This window comes from Muscardinus avellanarius (genome assembly GCF_963383645.1).
Source record: "Muscardinus avellanarius genome assembly, chromosome: 9".
Taxonomy (NCBI): Eukaryota; Metazoa; Chordata; class Mammalia; order Rodentia; family Gliridae; genus Muscardinus; species Muscardinus avellanarius.
Window position 1 is genome coordinate 77,441,368 of NC_137795.1, and position 18,861 is coordinate 77,460,228.

Consider the following 18,861-nt stretch of genomic DNA (forward strand, 5'->3'; position numbering starts at 1 on the left):
TGTTAGGCTCCTTGTGCCTTCCCAGCTTCTCCTCCCGCCACCTTACCCTCTCCCTAACTTCGTACCTCTCCCGCATTACTACTCATCACCCTTTTTTCTCTTCTGCTTTTAACTGGACTAGTTGAATCTCAAGCAAAAAACTTATGGACGGTCTACACTCATGATCACTACTGATTCACGTAATCCTTAAAAGGATTATGCTGGAAATCAATGAATTTGAAAATAATTAAAAGTAAGTAAGAGAATAATGACTCACTGTTAGTGAGAAGGATCAGCTCATTAGCGACCTCTTCAGATTCCTTCAGTTTCTGTGCTACTCTAACATGCCAGTGCTTTGTAGTGAAAGTCTGTGGACTACATCACATTGGGAATTACTGATAGTATTTTAGAATATGTAGACACAGATCATCAATTCAACAATGCTGTGAACATCAGGCAGAGACACCCCCGAATGAAGCTTGAGCTTAAGTACCGTTTCTGTTTAAGGATTGTTAATTTACCCATCTCTTTTGTAAAATGCTCAAATAAAAATATCATCTGCCAGTTTTAAGAGATGTCCAAATCATTGATTTAGTTACATCCCTGAAGAATATTAGCGTTGGTCTATTTCTTTAGAAGAAAATATGCTCTTCTGAAACTTTTTATGCAAAAAAGAACTTATTATAAATAACAATTTTAAGGTTATGTTCATGTTCAAAAAAGTAAACCCAGTTGCTATAAAAAAGTAAACCCAGTTGCTATATAGCCCTCTAAAATGAATTAATACATGCTCTTAAAGAACATGTATTTCATGTATTGTCACATACATAGAATTTTTAAACAGTGTAAGTATTTGAAACCATAAAAAAATGCAAAGCTTTTGTGTGTTTTCATTGGGGTAGCAAGGAGTAACTGAAATTTCTTGCCTAGGTAGTTTTTGGAAAGAACAGAGAGACATTGTAAGGTGTGAAATGAGTATATCATTAATTTTTTTTAACTTTCTTCAGTTTTAAATTTCAGAAACAGATTCTTAATATAGATTAGCTAATCATATAATCAATATATTTAGGATATTGATTTGAAAGTACTGGTTATTTAAATTTTTTAATAAATCCTCTAGTTTATTTGGTGTTTTTTTTTTTAACGAAGCTCTCAACCAGTATTGACTCATTTTGACTCACTTTTGACTCATTTTGACTCATTTCAGAACTGAAATCACATACACATCGGTACTGTAATAGTGAGGAAATGGCTTTTCTTTTTGAAGAGACCTGGCTTTCATGGTCTCAAGCAGTTGTCACTCGTGCCCACAAAGCCAGAAAGAGCAAAGGAAACAGCAGAGCTCAGCTTTATTTAACTCAACTTTTAGCGCCTGGTACTTTCTCTTACCACTTTTAACTTTATGCTACCAGTACCAATCAGCAATATCTACTTCTGTTTTTCTTTTGTTTTTCTAGCTCGTGAAGCTAAATGTTTTACCTTGACTGAAACAAATTGCTCTACTCCACACTTAGTTTCCTTTCTAAACAAAAACCAAGTCTTCTCACATCCTGAGGAAGATGGTGAACCTCAAACAGAAGCCACACCTTGAAAATGCGAATTAAACTCTTGAATATATCTAAATTCTGAAACATTTAAAAATCTCCTGCCTAAATCCCATCAAGCCTAAATGGGCTTTTCATGTGAGTCTGTTCATACATTGAGGCTGTAGATATGCGCTGAGGACCTACTGTGTGCTGGAGTCTGGTCTGTACTGGCAAATATGGGGAAGCAGGTGTACTCCCACGTCTGTAAGGTCACATCTGGATACAACAACCTATTTATATGGGGAGTCATTGTCACCACTCAGACTTTTTCTCTTCGAGACCCAAATCCCAATAATTTTGCACATCATCTTTCATGAAGAATGACATTCTCTTATTCTTTACAGAAATCCTCTTTTTCTTAACTTTTAAACTAGAAGCCTAGATGGCATCAAAGCTTGGGTTCAGTTTTATTAGCCTTGAAATAGAACTGTATATTTTCTGTTCTTATAAAAGAATAATTTGCTTTGATCTTCAAACGAATGTATATAGGCCTCTCGCTTGCATTTTAATCTGCATTTCTTTAAGACTGAGCCACTCGCCACTAGGTCTGCTCCTTCACTTGATCCCAGGATAGCCATGTGAAGGAGAACTGCCTTCTGTGTTTTCTGAAAGTCTTCCATCCAGTTCAGGTGTACCGAGGGCCGCACATAGTATCACCTGCGCAACTCAGACCCCTAAAGTTTTATCCCAGACCAATGTCTCTCTTAAGAAGTACAGTGCTTCCGGTCGTGGTGGTACATGCCTGGAATCCCAGTACTTGGGAGGCTGAGAGACAGAAGGACCACAGGTTAGAGGCGAGCCTCCGCAATTTAGTGAGACCCTCAGAAACTTTAGCGAGACCCTGTTTTCAAAAATAAAACACAAAATAGGGTCATGGGGCGTAGCTCAGGGTTAGAATGCCTCAGGTTCCATCCTTACCAACACACACACACACACACACACACACACACACACACACACACGAAACACAATGCTGGCAGGACTCTCAGTATTTGCTCATGACTCTCCAAGAAAATTAAGGGGTATAAAATATCCTTAGTCCACAGTAACTTATTAATTCTGTCTGGTTATCTTCTGGTAACTTCCAGGGGCCCCTCCCTCTTCTTCAGGAAACTCATACACCCATCTGCACTGTCCCATCCCACACACCCCCACACACGCTGCCTCCTGGGCCTCCTCTGCTCCACAGCCTCCCCCGAGGTCTCTCCAGGCCTTCATGGTCGGCCCGGCACAGGTGCCTGGGGAGCGTGCCTCATCTCCCATTCTGACTATGGGTACTAGTGCAAATCCACTTTCTTCCTTCCAGTCCTCTCCACCTCCAGCTGCTGGAGGACTCTGTTTTACATGACCATGAGGGGGTGTTCTTCAGATCACTGACTGGGGTGCTGAGCAGGAGAAGCCCAGAGTACTCCTTCTCAAGCAGGAGACTGCGCCTCCAGAAGTAAACCTCCCTCTTGCTTAAGAAAACCTTTGGCAGAGAAATACATACCCAAACCACAGTGGAGTACCACTTTACTCCCACTAGAAGGTCTATAATCAAAAAACAGGAAAATAACAAGTGTTGGTAAGGATGTGGAGAAACTGGAACCCTCAAATACTACTGGGAGGGATGGAGAATGGTACAGCCACTGTGGGAAATAGTTTGGCAGTGCATTAAAAGGTCAGATACTGAGTAACCACACGGCTCAGCCAAAAGAAATGAAAATACACATTCATGCAAAAAGTTGTACATGCATGTTTATAGCAGCAAAATTCACAACAGCTGAAAAGTAGAAACAACCCAAGTGTCTTTCAGATCATGACTAGATTAATAAAATATGGTCCATCCATAGAATGGGATACTATTGGGCAGTATAATGGGAGCATAGATGAACCTTGAAAAAATGATGCTTAGTGGAAGGTGGCAGATATAAAAGATTACATAGGGTTGCATTTGTATGAAATATTCACAATAGAAACTATAGAGAGATAGAAAGTAGATTAGTGGTATCAGGGGCTACCAGGTCTGGGGAGATTGGAAGTGATAGCCAAGAGTATAGGGGTTTGTTTGTTTGTTTGTTTGTTTGGTGGTGGTACTGGGGTTCCTGGAAGCCCTTCTACCTCCGGGATACACTCCCAGACCTATGTTTACATTTTTATTTGGAAACAGGGTCTCCTAAGCCAGCACGCGCGGCTGGCTTCGAACCTGCGTGATCCTCCTGTCTCTGCCTCCCAAGCGCGGGGATTACAAGCGTGTGCCACCACGCCCGGTTTAGGGGGTTCTTTTTGAGGAACTAAAGTTGTTCCAAAGTTGGTTGAGGCAATGATGGCACAAATCTGTGAATGAACCAAAAACCATTGAATTGTCTGCTTTAAAAATAAGAAAGAAAAACATCTGAGGGAGTACACAACCACATATAACTATCTGATATTAAAGTGTGTTTATAATCCCTAAAGAAAATCAAATTCTAAAGCAGTTCAATTAAAAAGAAAACTTCTGTGTATATGGTAAGGAAATTAATGTAGCCTTTATATATTTGTAGAATTTCACACACAATTATTTTGTTCAGTTTTACAAATATGGGGGCCTACCCACACAAGTTTTACTTATGTGAACATATATCTCTTTTCTGGGTCCTCTCCCAGATAATTTACTGGGAAGGATTATGTGACATCATAACCACAACAATCAAATAAATTCAGATTCCTTCTTACTCCACCCCCAGTGGATTAGTCCTGTGTTTTTAGAGCACTAATGAAACAGGTTTTGTGCTCTAAATATGAAAGATTAGTTATAGAACCTCAAAAAGTAATTGCCAGTCTTCTATTTCATAGAAATTGGAAATGGCTAAGCAATTTATCATAAGAATTAAATTTACAAGCCAAATTCTGTTTTGTCCCTAGAAATATCCCCAGGACAACAGAAAGGAACTCCTAATTCTTAGAAGCATTGTTTCGGGAGTACTTTGAGAGTTGAAGTGGTTACTTAATTATTTATAATTCTGACAATAAGAGACAGTGAGGGATTAATGATAGGAAAGTGCTCTTGGTGTTTTGTAGCAGAGAGAGAAAGCTAATGATCAACTGAAAAGGCAGTTGTGTCTGTGGAACAACCTCGGCTCAACATTCCAGAGGATCATCCCACTTTTCCACATGGCCTTCCTGCCTTCTCTCCTTTGTCCCATTTCCTATAGCAAGCAACACTTATCCTAGTTCATGATTAAAACCAGAGCTGGTAACATTTCCTCTGCTACCAAAAGCCTCCTAGATGTGGAGGCTTCTCCTTAGACACACTTATCTTGTGCAGCCAAGATTGCGAAGACAAGGAGTCACTGGCGAGGCAGATATGTTGTGAAAGTTGTTTCAGTGCTTTGTCTCACCAGTGCTCTTGGGATCTCAGAGTGGAAACTCTGTATTGGTATTTACTCTGGTACTCCAAGAGTCTAGAAGTTGAATTAAGAACAGGTCAAGCACATGGGTTCAGGCATTAGATAAAGCTTGGAAACCTGACTCTTGTGCTTTCTGGTTGAAATTCTCATGTATTTTCTTTAAGACAAATAGTAGTACCTACCTTATAGTCTAATTGTAGGAGTCAATGAAATCTCCGTTTGAAGCACTTAGCATACATGGTGCCTGACTCAGTTACCTGTTAATGAAAGTGCTCTCTCCAGACAGAAAGTCTTGATGGGAAAAACAAATCAAAGTCCAGAGATGCAAAGAGCTTCTTTATGAAAAGAGAGACAGCTAATCCCTTCTGAGAAGTGAATATTTGGATGTGCTTCAGATATTTGATAAAGTCAAAAATGATAACCTAGTAATTAAAAAGGGTTGCTTATTATAGATACAAGAAATGATTTTAAAGAAAAAAATTAGAGCAGGAAGGTTAAAGAGTTATCATAAAACCAAATCATTCCACTCCTAACATATCATAGGGCAGTGATATGTTAAAAATATAGCACATTAGCCAAGCATGATGGTACATGCCCTTAATCCCAGTACTTGCGAGGCTGAGACAGAGGATTACAGGTTCAAGGCAATTTAGTGAAACACTCAGCAACTTAGTGAGACCCTGTTTCAAAAATAAAATAAAACAGAGCTGGAGGGTATAGCTTGAAGGTAGAATGGGTTTAATATAGCACCTCATTTCAAAGTGCTATGGGAGGTGATTGTTAAGTAGCAAGCCTGAATAGCAAGTCAGGAACCAGGGAAATAGGCACAAAATGCGAATCTCCATAGAAAGGTTCCTACTGATGAATAATCTTCATTGAAGAGGGGAGCACAGGATGAGATGGAGAATACAGTCAAGGTGTTAAGACAGGCTGGTGTTTTGTGTTGTTTTCGACTTGTACATGAGAAAAGAAGATTTTTTTTTTCGCCTTTGCAATTTGAATTGATTGGCAATCAACAAAGAAGTGTTGGAGGGTTAGTGAGGGGGAAAAAATGAAAGACCATGAACACCAGGCAGGCTAACATTGCAAGACTGATTAACTGAAATCCAGTTGACTTGGGATAGAAGCTTGGGAAGTCTGATGTTTGATACTTTGCCTGTAACCAGTACCCAAAAGGAAATAGGATTTCAGTAATTTAGGTTTTTTTTCACTTTGCCTGGAAAGGTCACAAATACCTATTAGGCCCTAAATGTAGGAAATAACAGTAGTTTCCATCCTTTGCCAACCTGACCGAATGACCTCTGAGCCATCATTTAACTTCTGTGCAAACATAGCCACCCCGCTTAATGGAGATGTTTTGAAAGTGTTGAGTGCTTGGGGTAGAACAAATATTAGAGAAAAACTGTCATGATGTTTAACTTTATGGCTCTATGTGAGCTTGGTTCGTTTCTCTATCAACAGTTCACTCTCTGGGAACAAATTAGGTACTTTGGAAATCTTTCTAAATTGTTTCAGGCTACTTGGCTCCTTTATTGTGCTGAAGAAGAAAAAAAGGAAAGAAAGAAAAAATATTACTGCTCCCAGAACATTTATATGTTATGTGTGTTTGTTCAAGTACAAAGCAGTTAATTACTCCTCTTATTTTCATTCCCATTTTATGAATGAGAAAGCTGTGGAAAGAGAATGGTTGTTTAATTCTAATCTCCAGATGCCTGGGTCCTGTCTGCCCCCATGACTTTACATCCATGACAAACAAATGCAATTTCGATACAGTGTAAAAGATTATTAGAGATGTCAGGCAATTTCACAGAACAGATTTCAAGCCCAGAGCCATGCTCAGCCTCCTACACTCTCATATATATGCAAACTGATGGCCTACTTAAGAGCAACTGTCTCTTGGAGAACTCCTGACCCGTCCTGAAATCTCTGTTCATCTAAGATAATCATCCTGATGCTAACTCAGTTGTTGATCAGACTCTGAACTTCATTATTATTGGGTTCTAGGAATAAGCAGATAGAATTCTACAGCTGGGAGGCACCTCAAAATAGAAATACCTGGAAGCAAGAATGACACCCATCATCAAACCTCATTTCCCAGGCATTGTTAAAACAATCTAGCCTATCTTAAGGCTGAGACAAGTAGTAGAAACTTATTTATAATACAAGTAATAATGTATCATGGGACGATGGTATATAAAAAATCCAGCACATCATTTCAATGGAGCAGGGGGGGGCCTGTTTTGACCTCCACAGATCTATAAATATGGCTTATGAGTAGCAAAGTTGGAACTAGCTCCAGGTTTCCAGACTCCCTGTCCACTACTCAAATTATTATGTCAAGGTAAACTGCCCCATGGGGAGAATTGAGAGGACAGATTAAAAAATAATCTAGGATCCTTGTGGCATATGTGGTGTCTTCTTTCTGGGGAGAGCTTTGGCTCCTCCGGTTCCTAATACAACTATAAGGATTTGTCTGTATGTGCTGGCTGATGGATTGGAAGCGCTCCTTCCCTAGAAACCATTAAAAGATCATAGGCAAATGTCTGTCTAGGGAGTTCAGATAAATTGGCTTCAAGGCTGGAGATTAGAAGATGTAGTATTGATTTACAACAAGATGAACTGTTGGGTTTTTAGTTCAAACACCCGCGCCCTCTCCTAATCTCTTTTTACCATCATCATCTGCATTTCCTACTCTTAAAGAGAGCTTGTTGGAATAAGGGTTTTTCTTTTTTTGTTGTTTCTCAGGTTGTGGTTTCTCGAACTGTATCACCTACCCCTCACGTGAATTTTCACCTGGATTCCCACCCTGTGTCCCCAGAAATGATTGTGGAGGACCCATTAAACCAAAGTGGCTATACACTGGTTGTCACTGGGAAGAAGGTAAGCCTTATTTCCATGGAAAGTTTCCATGGATATATTCTTCCAGAATGGATAATTAGCCAACATCACTGGGCTTTTTTAAAAAAAAAAATAAGTTCTCTATCTTAGATTCACTTCTTCTCCAATGATCTTTCTTGAATGCGCTAGAGATCTTTCAAAATAGAGCTATTTTTTATTCAAGGAATATTAGGCTTAAGGGAGGTGGTCTCCTTCACAATAAGCCTTTCTCTTTTAGTCCTGTATTCCTCAATGAGAAAAGCAAACACAGAATGAGAAGACAGTCCTAATGGTAGAACTCTAGTGCAGGCAGATAAATCTTGGAAATGTCCATTGGAACCTGACTCCAGACAGTAATCTCTTTTCTCTGAGAAAAAGATTTGCATCTTGATACCAGAATGATATGTAACCTTATGTAGAATTTCCAGGGGTTCAAGTATATTTTCCCACAACTTAAATCATAATACTCCTTAGTTATTTTGAAATCATCTCAAACAGGGCCAAATGTCCCTACTATTTTGAGCCTGTACCATTACATGACAGTGCTTATGTTCTTGAACCAGTAATGTTGACTTTTATCACCTACATGCCAACAGTGCAGGGAAGGAAGGAATTTGGTATTTTTTTTATTTTAGTCCCTTCATTGTCATTACACAATTTTCACCTAGCTGTTATTGCTAGTAGACTCCATAAAAATGGTATTTATATATAGCTTTTGTATATTCAGGGTTTCACTTAACAACCAACCAACAAAAAAATCCTCTGGAAGCTCTTTCTACCCCTTGTCTTCACAGATTACCAAGATCCCGCTGAATGGCTTGGGCTGTGGGCATTTCCAGTCCTGCAGCCAGTGTCTCTCTGCCCCTGCCTTCGTGCAGTGCGGCTGGTGTCACGATCAATGTGTGCAATCAGAGGAATGTCCCAGCGGGAAATGGACTCAAGAGATCTGTCTGCCTACGGTCTATAAGGTGGGAATCTCTGTCAGCTGTCACAAATGTATTTTTTTTCCTTTTATGGTAAACACAAATCCCCAAATAAGAAGTCTAAAAATAAATTTACTCATTTAGTTGTGAGACATCAACCAAAGCACCACCTGGTTTATCACTAAGGTGGCATCGGGACACCCCGAGTCCCGTTCCTGCAGTGCTTGCTCCTGTTCCCTGTGCTGTTCCTTAGTGCTTTGTGTATAATGAAGAGTGGTGGCTAATGAGCAGCATGGTTCCCCATCTCCCTCTTTCTACTTTCTTTCTTCCTTTCTTTCTTTCTTTCTTTCTTTCTTTCTTTCTTTCTTTCTCTTTCTTTTCTTTCTCTCTTTTTTCCTTCCTTTCTTTCTTTCTTTTTTTTTTTTTTGTGTGTGTACATTCTACCTCCAGGCTATACCCCAAGCCCTTTTTGCTTTTTATTTTGGAACAGAGTCTCCTAACTTGTCAAGGCTGTCCTTGAACCTATGATCCTCCTGTCTCAGTCTCCCAAGGACTGTGATTACAGGCATGTGCCACACACCTGGCTCCCCCCTTTTCATACTGGGACCTGTTCCCTCCTGACTGGCCCATTCTGACTCCTCATCATCTACTTAATGCCAGGTACCCAAATATAAGCCTCCACCAAAGAGGCAGACATGCTCGTGGCATACACAGAACCTAAGCTCAGACATGCAAGCCCATGATCCCAGAAAGGCTGGAGCAGACAGGAGAGGAGGTTTCTTCCTGTCTGAGGCGTGGATGGTGGCCTTGTTTATCAATCACAGATGAATTTAGGGGTCATTTTCCAGAGTAATGTGGGAGGCAAGGGGAGGGTCAACACTCATGGGTGGTTGTATGTCTTGTCTTGATGGACCAGAATAAAAAATAAAGGCTCCACTGGTAACTATTCTGATATATCTACTTTTATAAGCCTTTCCATCCTTAAATTCACTCCAAAAACAATTATTGAGTGTATATCACATGGCAACCTCTCTTATAGACACTGGGGACATTCGGTCTAGAACAAGACAAATGAGCTCCTGCTGTTAGAAAGCTTAGCTTCTGCCAGTGGACATCAGCCATGACATAGCAGACATGCTCGCTAACTCTGTAGCCTTACTCGCTTAAGCATATAGTTGGAAGGGAAAATTTTAAAATTTTCTTGGTCCAAATATATTTTGCTTGAAAATGCATTCCCAGTGAAGAGATCTGCCTCTTTTCGTATTTTCTCTGCCTGCATGTGGAACAGTTGGACTTTAGTAGATAGTTCTTGTGAAAGATTCAAGTTAAAGATCTCAATCACCTGGTTCATGCCCAAGTAAACAAAATGTGCAAGTTAAGAACAAGAACAGCCCCCAATCTCTCAAGCGTGTGGCTGTTTTCATTTAGTTACGGTTTGGGGCAAGATTTGCAGTGGGTGACTGGGTTTTAAACCAAATCATTTTCTGATAGGTGTGACACAATTATCAAGCCTGAACTTGATCAGCCAGAAAACACACTGAAAGAGAATAAGAAAAAAAATTAGATCAATACTGTAGTATTTCTGCATGTCTTTTGTTGTTGTCCAATGTGGTTTTAAAATCCACATGCAATTTTATACTTTAATAAACACACAGTCTTAGCAATTTGAGACATTAGAAATTTGAACTCTTTATAGCCTGTGAAAGAGATACAGAGGTAGGTATGTGTTTGCGTGTGTGTTTGTGTGTGTTTGTGTGTGTGTGTGTGTGCGTGCACGCAATTAAATCATAACAGTTTTATTTCAAAAATTGCCAAGTTGGTGCTTTAAGTAAAGAGAGCAGGTTGATAAGCAATGCAAAGCAAACATTTAATTTTGACCATGTGCTACTTTTCTCTAATCATGAAAGCCTGGTTGGTATTGTTGGGAAGAGTAAGTATTTCAGAATTTTCTGGAATCAAAGAATCTCTCGTATTTTGGGCTCTCCTTCCCTCTCACCTTCCCTAACTCTGGCACTCTACAGTTGGCAGTTTTCAAGTCTGCATTGTATGGTGCAAAGTGGACAAGGCGTGGGCTGGAGAGTTAGAGGAAAGTAATGCAGCTGAGGCCATAAATCCCTTTCGGTTCATAGTTGTTAGGAAGATTTCATGCTGCGCTAGACCGTGACATTGAGCATTCTTACTGCAAAAAAATAAGACAGATTATTCGTCTTTTTTTCTTATCTGTCTTAAACTCTACACGCTCACAATCCAGCTAACGTTTAGAGTTTCACTTTCCAGTACACGCACGTTAACCTGCGTTTCAAGGTACATCATGTTCAGTGGCTGAAACGCTTTGCAGCTCCAGATAGGAGAGAGTTCAGGATTGTAAGCCCGTCATTTTGTTTCCCATATGTCATCTGGCCTTGTACTTAAAGAGCAAGGAGAAATGCTTCAGAAAAGGAAGAGACCTTTCCCAGTATATTCTGAACTTATCAGGATAAAATTGTCATATGTTGTGGGATCGAAGTCAATCCCAGTGAGATTATAAAACCATTTATTAATTACCAGAAGACTCAGATAAGAAGCAATAGTAATATCTTCTGATGGTCAGGAGGGCGTACAGGCAATAAACTGCCACCAGTATATTTGTGACTTCTTTCTCCTGCTAAAAGAGGAAAGAAGGCTTCTCTTGCAATTTTTATTTTTGCAAGGGCTTTTTTAAAAAAAAGATTTCTTATCTTTTATCTTCATGAGTTTTAAAGACATGATCATTTAAAATACTGTTGGAAAGGGTCAATCAGTGAAGTGGTCTTTCACCTGTGAAAAATGAGAGCTACTTCTGTGGCTCAGTCTCCTCAATCCAGGCAGGTAGGCTCTCAGCCTCCATGGCTGTATGCAGGACACTCATTTCCTGCACAGAGAGTTTGTGCTTCAGAATAACTCAGAATCTGCCAGCTCAGTGTTGAATCTCTCCAAATGTGTATGGTTCACAACTGTACCCTTTCTTATCCCCTGGAAGAATGAAAGTTACCTATAAGCTAAGGGAAAAATGCTCAGTCTAAAGAGAAAATCTAAGCAGAGCTGGCCTTTCAAATCTGAGATCCTAGCAGAGGGTTGGTAATATCCATTTCTATTGCCAGTGTACCACAGAACAATCCCTCAGTGTCTTCTCACATCATCTCCAAGGGCTTTTACCTTTTATAAAAGTGATGACATGTGTCCACTGACAGACTTCAGTTTTTCATAAAAATAGGGGCTGTAGTCAGAGGGATCAGGCCGACATCAGCTTTGGGCAGCTGTTTTGGACAGAGAAGCCTCCTCATTAGAAGAGGGAGCAGCAGCTGTGTGACGGCCTCAGGGTGAAGAGAGTCCCGGGAGGGTCGGGTCTTGTTCTCTCCTACTGGATTTCTAGCATAATAATAAACAGATTTTTTTTTCTATCATTTGGCTAGACATGGACGAGGTAAATTTTCATGAAAGGCACAACTGTGTAATGGATTTTTATGGGGAAAATGGCTATCATAAAAGCATTATGCTAAGACTTTAAAGGGGTTTGGTAACAAGGGTTAAGACGTGGGTTTGCGATTGTTTACTTAAGAAGTATGGGAATATTTGCAAATTTGAATTTTGTTAGAAAGCCTTCTTAATTGTAAGACTTGCACAAACTGGGCTCCAGCAAATCCCTTTGCTGGTTTTTGAGTTGCCACTCTCCTGGTGCTAAGTTTTCCCACCATTGTACTTTACAGCACAATTTACAATATGTCCCCCCAAAAGAGCATTTCCTCTCTCAATTGTCATAAAGCTGCCCAAGAGAAGCTTATTTTTAACTTGGAAATGTGTTTTGTTTAAGTCGTTTTAACCAAAAAACAGTTGTCTTACAAACTTCACAAGTGCCTAATGCTATCTTACTTTGTGATCATCAAAGTTTCATTACTAAACCCAAATTTCACTTGTAACACACCAATGTGAGCCTGCAGTAATACAATGAACCTATCATGTATTGAACATTGAGCATGGGGCAAAAAGAAATCGGTCTTTAAAATGCGATGAAAATAGTGCCAATGGAGATAATTAGAAAAATTACCAGAGTATGGAGCTAGAGCTCTCTCCAGTTCTGCATGAGCTTTTTCTTTTCCTATTTTTAATAGAAATAATATATAGTATGTATTAAATGTTACGTAATTTCTAAGTATATACTTGCATATATCACATAGTGACCATTTTTAAAGAACAATGAAAATCACGAGTCAGTAATAAATGTGAACTAACAGGCATAAAGAAGTAGTTTTGCTTGTTTATTTGTTGGTTCCTGGCACATAGGAATTGCTTTATGAATAAATAATGAACGAAGGGTTGGCAGATACGTATTGACTACCATCTACGTGTTTGGTATTATGATAACTGCTAAACACAACTGCGCCAACACTGGATATGAAAAGAGGTGTTCTTACTGTGAAAGTTTCTTCTCAGGTGAGGAGCTATAGCAAGGAAAACAAGGGGCACACACCCAGCTGGTTGACAGAGCAAGGTACATATTGGTCTCTGGCTTACAGGATCCATGAAGGAGTGTAGATAGAATTTGATTTGGAGACACGTGGAAGAACTATAATCAAGTTACCAGCAAGTAAGAGTCGGTGTCCAAAGTGTGTCTAACGCTCCCCAAAAGAGCCTGAGAAAATGAATTCACAGCCAGACATGAGGCACTTACCTGTAATACTAGTACTTGGGAAGCTGAGACAAGAGGATCATAGGTTTGAGGCCAGGCTCAACAACATAGCGAGACTGTTAGCAACTTAATGAGACCCTAACCTGTTTAAAAATAAAAAGAGTTAGAGGTGTAGCTTGGAGGTAGAATGCCCCTGGGTTCAGACTCCAGTACATCAAATCAGAAAGAAAATAAATTCACTTCAGAGTGGCCCCAGAGCCCCTCAATTCTACTGGGGTTGTCTCTGCTCCTGGTTCCATTCTGGATCTCCTGAAAACAGCTTATTTCATCAGTAAATGAAGTCATTTTAATGTTTGTTCCAAATACTCTGGAATTTGTGACCCTTGAATCCTGTAGTGAAAATTCAGTAATTTTTACTAGCTTGCTGGAGAATAGAAGAATTTCAGACTATTTAAGGATTCATTGTCTGCTATTGTTTATCCACATATATGAATAATAATAATATATTGGATTATTTTTTTAAGTTCTATATTCTCCTTGTAGGTTTTCCCAACTAGTGCACCCCTGCAAGGAGGAACAACGCTGACCATATGTGGCTGGGACTTTGGATTCAGGAAGAATAATAAATTTGATTTAAAGAAAACGAAAGTTCTCCTTGGGAATGAGAGCTGCACTTTGACCTTAAGCGAGAGCACAGTTAACATGTAAGGGTCTTAAAACCTTAAAACTCCTCCCTGGGCTGTGCTTGGGAGACAGGTTTTCGAATGAGTGTTTGTAAAAATGTCTCAGAAAGCTCATTTCTTGAATTAATCAGGCGCTTGGCTTATGGCTTCTGTTGTGGATTTTTGTTCTTTCCACCCTGTTTCCTTGTGAGGATTAGGGAGAGAGAAAGGTGACATGGTCCAGGTGAAGAGTTGGAGCATCCAGGGAGTTTTTCAAACATTTATGTAACAACTCTTCAGAAACTGTCTGGGCAGATTTGACAAAGTGACACTCCATCTTTAGAATCGTCAAATATAGTCTCCGACAGTTTTTGCTATAAAAATCAGTAAACAGCTCAATGCAGATCTTCTCTTATAACTTTAAGCCTCTGAAGTATATTAAAGCCACTCAGTCACATTTTGAGACACCTTCTAGATGAATTTAAATGTATATTCAGCTACTATTTATTGGTACTGTACTATATAGAATGTATCTATGTAGTCCTCCCCAAAGTCCTTAGTGGTGGCCATACCAGCCATACCATCCTTCTTTTTTTTTTTAATTTAATTTTTTTTTTTTTTTTTTTTTTGGTGGTACTGGGGATGGAACCCAGGGAACTTCTACCTCCAGGCTACACTCCCAGTCCTGTTTTAGGAAATAGGGTCTCTTAAGCCAGCTGAGGCTGGCTTTGAACCTGTGCAATCCCCCCATCTCAGCCTCCCAAGTGTGGGGATTACAAGTGTTCGCCACCATGCCTGGTGAGATACCTGAAGTTCAGAGAGGTGGAGTCTGGCGTAGCAGAAGAAATCCAGAAAAAGCAATGGGCCTTCAAATGCAGGTCTTCTTATCTGCAACCTGTGTTTATTCTACAACATTCAACATGTCCCTCCTATAAACTCTGAATTCCACAATGAACAGATAATCCAGAAATAATTAAATGTATTTACTTAATAAAGGAGATTATATTAAACTTTTCAAAACTATAAATAACTGATTCAAAAAGAATTCTACAGAAGCCTGGCATGGTGGTACACACCTGTAATTCCAATACTTAGAAAGCTGAGCCAGCCTCAGCAACTTAGCAAGACCTCGTTGCAAAATAAAAAGGAGTGGGGATTTAGCTCAGAAGTAGAATGCCCTAGATTCAGTCTCCAGTACCAAAAACTAAACAATAATTCTATGAAAAGTCCAGAACAATTTCATTATTCTTTAAGTAATTTAAATGTCACAAGTGAGCTGGGAGTGGTGGTATGAGTTTGTAATCCCAACATTTGGAAGGCTGAGACAGGAGGATCGCGGGTTAACAGACAGCTTCAGCTACTTAGTGAGTCCCTTAGTGAGACCTTGTTTCAAAAAAAAAAAAAAATAGGGCTGGGAGTGTGTGTAGCTCAGAGGTAGAATGCCCCTGGGTTCCATCTCCAGTACCGCAAAAATAAAAAATAAAAAATAAATAAATGTGACAAGTATAACTAGAAATGGACCTGATCATATTTGGATGAAGAGCTGGCTTATTTATTGTTAGCTCATTGTTTTATAAGCTCCTGAAATACCATTTCTTTATCTTAAGTATGCCAGACATCCCTAAAATTTTATAGGATTAGATTATTATGCATGTTTCAGTTGGTGAGGTTTGCATTGATGAGGTCTAACGTTTTCTTTTTTTTTTCTGTGTAAATTCTATACTACAGTCAGTATAAAGCTTGACATATTAGTATATAAATAGAATTACACAGTTTTCAGTTTTATGCTTACCATGAAACTCTGCTTGCTCACAGTTTAGAGTTAATATCCTATCATCAAAACAATGCATATGAATTTCTAACATATTAAACTTTGGGTTTTTTCAGGTTGAAATGCACAGTTGGTCCTGCAATTAATGAGCATTTCAATATGTCCATAATTATTTCAAACAGCCGGGGCACAACACAATATAGGACATTTTCCTACGTAGTAAGTCTAAGCTTTACTATTCTGATGAACTAAAATATTTGATCTTTACTTAATCTATTTAGCAGTATAAAATTAACAAGTTACTTTGTTTTGGTTTTATCCCCCATTTAGGATCCTATAATAACAAGTATTTTTCCAAGTTATGGTCCTAAGGCTGGTGGCACCTTACTTACTTTAACTGGAAAGTATTTAAACAGTGGGAATTCTAGACACATTTCAATTGGTGGGAAAACATGTACTTTAAAAAGGTATTTTACATTTCTTTTTTATTGCATCTGCTAAATTGGATTGATATTTGTTCTTAATATGTTTCTCTCTCTTTTTTGATAGAGAAAAATCAAGGTATCTACTTATTTATTCTTTTGCTAACAAGACTCTTCTTCAACAGGCCATTCACTCCATTTTGCTGGTGTGTGTGTATGTATGTGTGTATGTGTGTGCGCACATGTGTGTGCATTCATGAAGAGGAAGGGGGTGCTGAAGAATGAGTCCAGGGGCACTCTACCTCTGAGCTATACCTCGATCCCTATTTTATTCTTTATTTTTGAAATAGTATCTTACTAAGTTGCTGAGGCTGGCCTTGAACCCATGATCCTTCTGTCTTAGCCTCTCAAGTACTGGAATTACAGGTGTGTGCCACCACCCTGGACTCCTTTTGCTGATTTTTCTACCTTTTTATTTTTACTTATGAATCCCACTTTTAAGTTTTGTCCTCCCATCCGCCTTCTTTATTGTTATATCTTAGTATCCTAGCTAGGCTATAAGCTTGAGGTTCTGGTAATTGACAATAAATTAAAGAATGTTTATATCAAGATTTAAAATTAGAATAAGTCACTTTGGGAAGGGAAGAAATGGGGGATGCTGCATTTGGAATGAGGTTATATTCTGCTTCTTAGTGTTGAAAGAGATGACTTTCCTCGATTGCTGAAAGTACTTTAAAGTTTGCATAAAATGCCAAATGTTCTGAAGTCAAGGATAGCCTTTCAACAACAAGGCTAAGTTTGGGATCCAGTCAAATGTAAACAGACTGTGCTAGAAAGGGCTGTTTCCTAGACCACCTCAGGAAATTCCCACTTAGGAGGCATTGAGTAAAATCCTTTGATTTATAGATTCTTTATTAAAATTCTAAATTATGGGTGGCTCTACAAGCCAGGGTCCGATTTCCGATTTCTTATTTTATTTTATCATTATCTTGTTGCCATTCAGTGTGTCAAACAGTATGCTCGAATGCTATACCCCAGCCCAAACCATTTCAGCCGAGTTTCCTGTTAAATTGCAAATCGACTTAGCCAACAGAGAGATGAGCAGCTTCCATTACCAGGAAGACCCCGTTGTCTATGAAATTCATCCGACCAAATCGTTTGTTAGGTAGGTAAAAGCTTCCCGTGGGTATAAGAAAGCGATGAACATAAGCATGGTTGGTTTGGGTAGGGAAGAGTGAAGATGCCCTGGCTCATGATCCCTGGCTTTGATCCTTCTGCATTTCTTTCAAAGGCTACCTGTCCACTTCTACGGAGAGAACTACATTTAGATTCATCATAAGATTTCACTTTATCAATGGCAGTTCACTCCAAGAAGAATTCCATCCTATTCTATTACGTTTTAAACAGAGTACAGTTAAACAGTTTAATGTGGCTCCACAGTATGTAGGCACTTATATGCATATCAATTCTTCTCTAACCACAACGCCCCTTTTTCTTCCTCTCCTCAGCATGCTTTTTGTCCGGCTGCTTTGCACACAGCTTTTTCCTCTACCCGAAGCCCTTTGAAGAAGTATCTCGCTGGACTCTGTTCAGTCTGCTCTGTTTCCATTTATTCTATTAGTCTAGCCACCATAGTTAACATATGTTTTTCTTTGTATTTTGTTCAGAGAGAAAAACTATTTTTTAATGTTTTATTGAAAACACTATTTTTATATATTTGGTGAATAAAAGTAAAAAGGCATTTCTTCTGCTTAAAATATTTTTAAATATTTTCATATTAATTGTTTCCAAAGAATAGTTAACCCCCGAGCTTCTATTTCACTCTGGATGTTCCTCTAACATGTAATCATTCTGATAAAATAGTCTCTCTTAACATTATTGAGGGAAAGAACCTCTTAATATTGACATTTTCCTATTTTATTTTGCCAGTGGTGGGAGCACAATAACAGGTGTTGGAAAAAACCTTAATTCAGTTAATATTCCAAGGCTGGTAATAGATGTGCAGGAGGCAGGAAGGAACTACACAGTGGTAAGTCCTTTATTTTTTTATTTTAATTTAATTTAATTTTATTTTTTGTGGTACTGGGGATGGAACCCAGGGGCATTCTACTTCTGAGTTATATCCCCAGTCCTAATTTTTATTCTTTATTTTGAAAAAAAGGTCTCATTAAGTTGCAAAGGGCCTCCCTAAGTAGTAGCTGAGGCTGTCCGCAAACCATGATCTTCCTGTCTCAGCCTCCCGAATGCTAGGATTGCAAGTGTGTGGTGCCACACCCAGTGATAAGTCCTTTAAATGATGCTTCTACTCCGAGTCCTACATCTCTGTCTCTACCACCTGGCTTTCATGAAACATGGACATTCCAGTTTTGCCTGTAATGTTTGCTAGTTATCTTCCTTGCAGCATGGGTTCAATAATATTTTTAATTCAACAACTAAAATTATCTAGTCTTGTGCTGTCTGTGTAAACACACACATATGTTTAGACAAATGAAGATTACCAATTTGAGGCAGTGTTGCAGTGTTTTTAAACACGGCACAAATGGAAACCACAGCATTCTTCTATGCCCTTTTATAATGCATCATAGACTATGAACTTTTTGTTCTAATAAAACTCTTTGAAAAAGACTA

General features: G+C 39.0%; 1 protein-coding gene across 1 annotated transcript in view; it reads left to right on the forward strand.

Moving 5' to 3' along the window:
* MET (MET proto-oncogene, receptor tyrosine kinase) overlaps positions 1-18,861 on the forward strand; it is a gene marked incomplete at its 3' end in the record, with an annotated part of 90,728 nt that overhangs the window by 31,377 nt on the left and 40,490 nt on the right. The window contains exons 3-9 of the mRNA XM_080701062.1: positions 7,679-7,813; positions 8,605-8,778; positions 13,922-14,082; positions 15,928-16,030; positions 16,142-16,278; positions 17,237-17,398; positions 18,163-18,262. Coding sequence (XP_080557188.1) covers positions 7,679-7,813; positions 8,605-8,778; positions 13,922-14,082; positions 15,928-16,030; positions 16,142-16,278; positions 17,237-17,398; positions 18,163-18,262 — 972 coding nt within the window. The remainder of the gene's footprint in view (positions 1-7,678; positions 7,814-8,604; positions 8,779-13,921; positions 14,083-15,927; positions 16,031-16,141; positions 16,279-17,236; positions 17,399-18,162; positions 18,263-18,861) is intronic.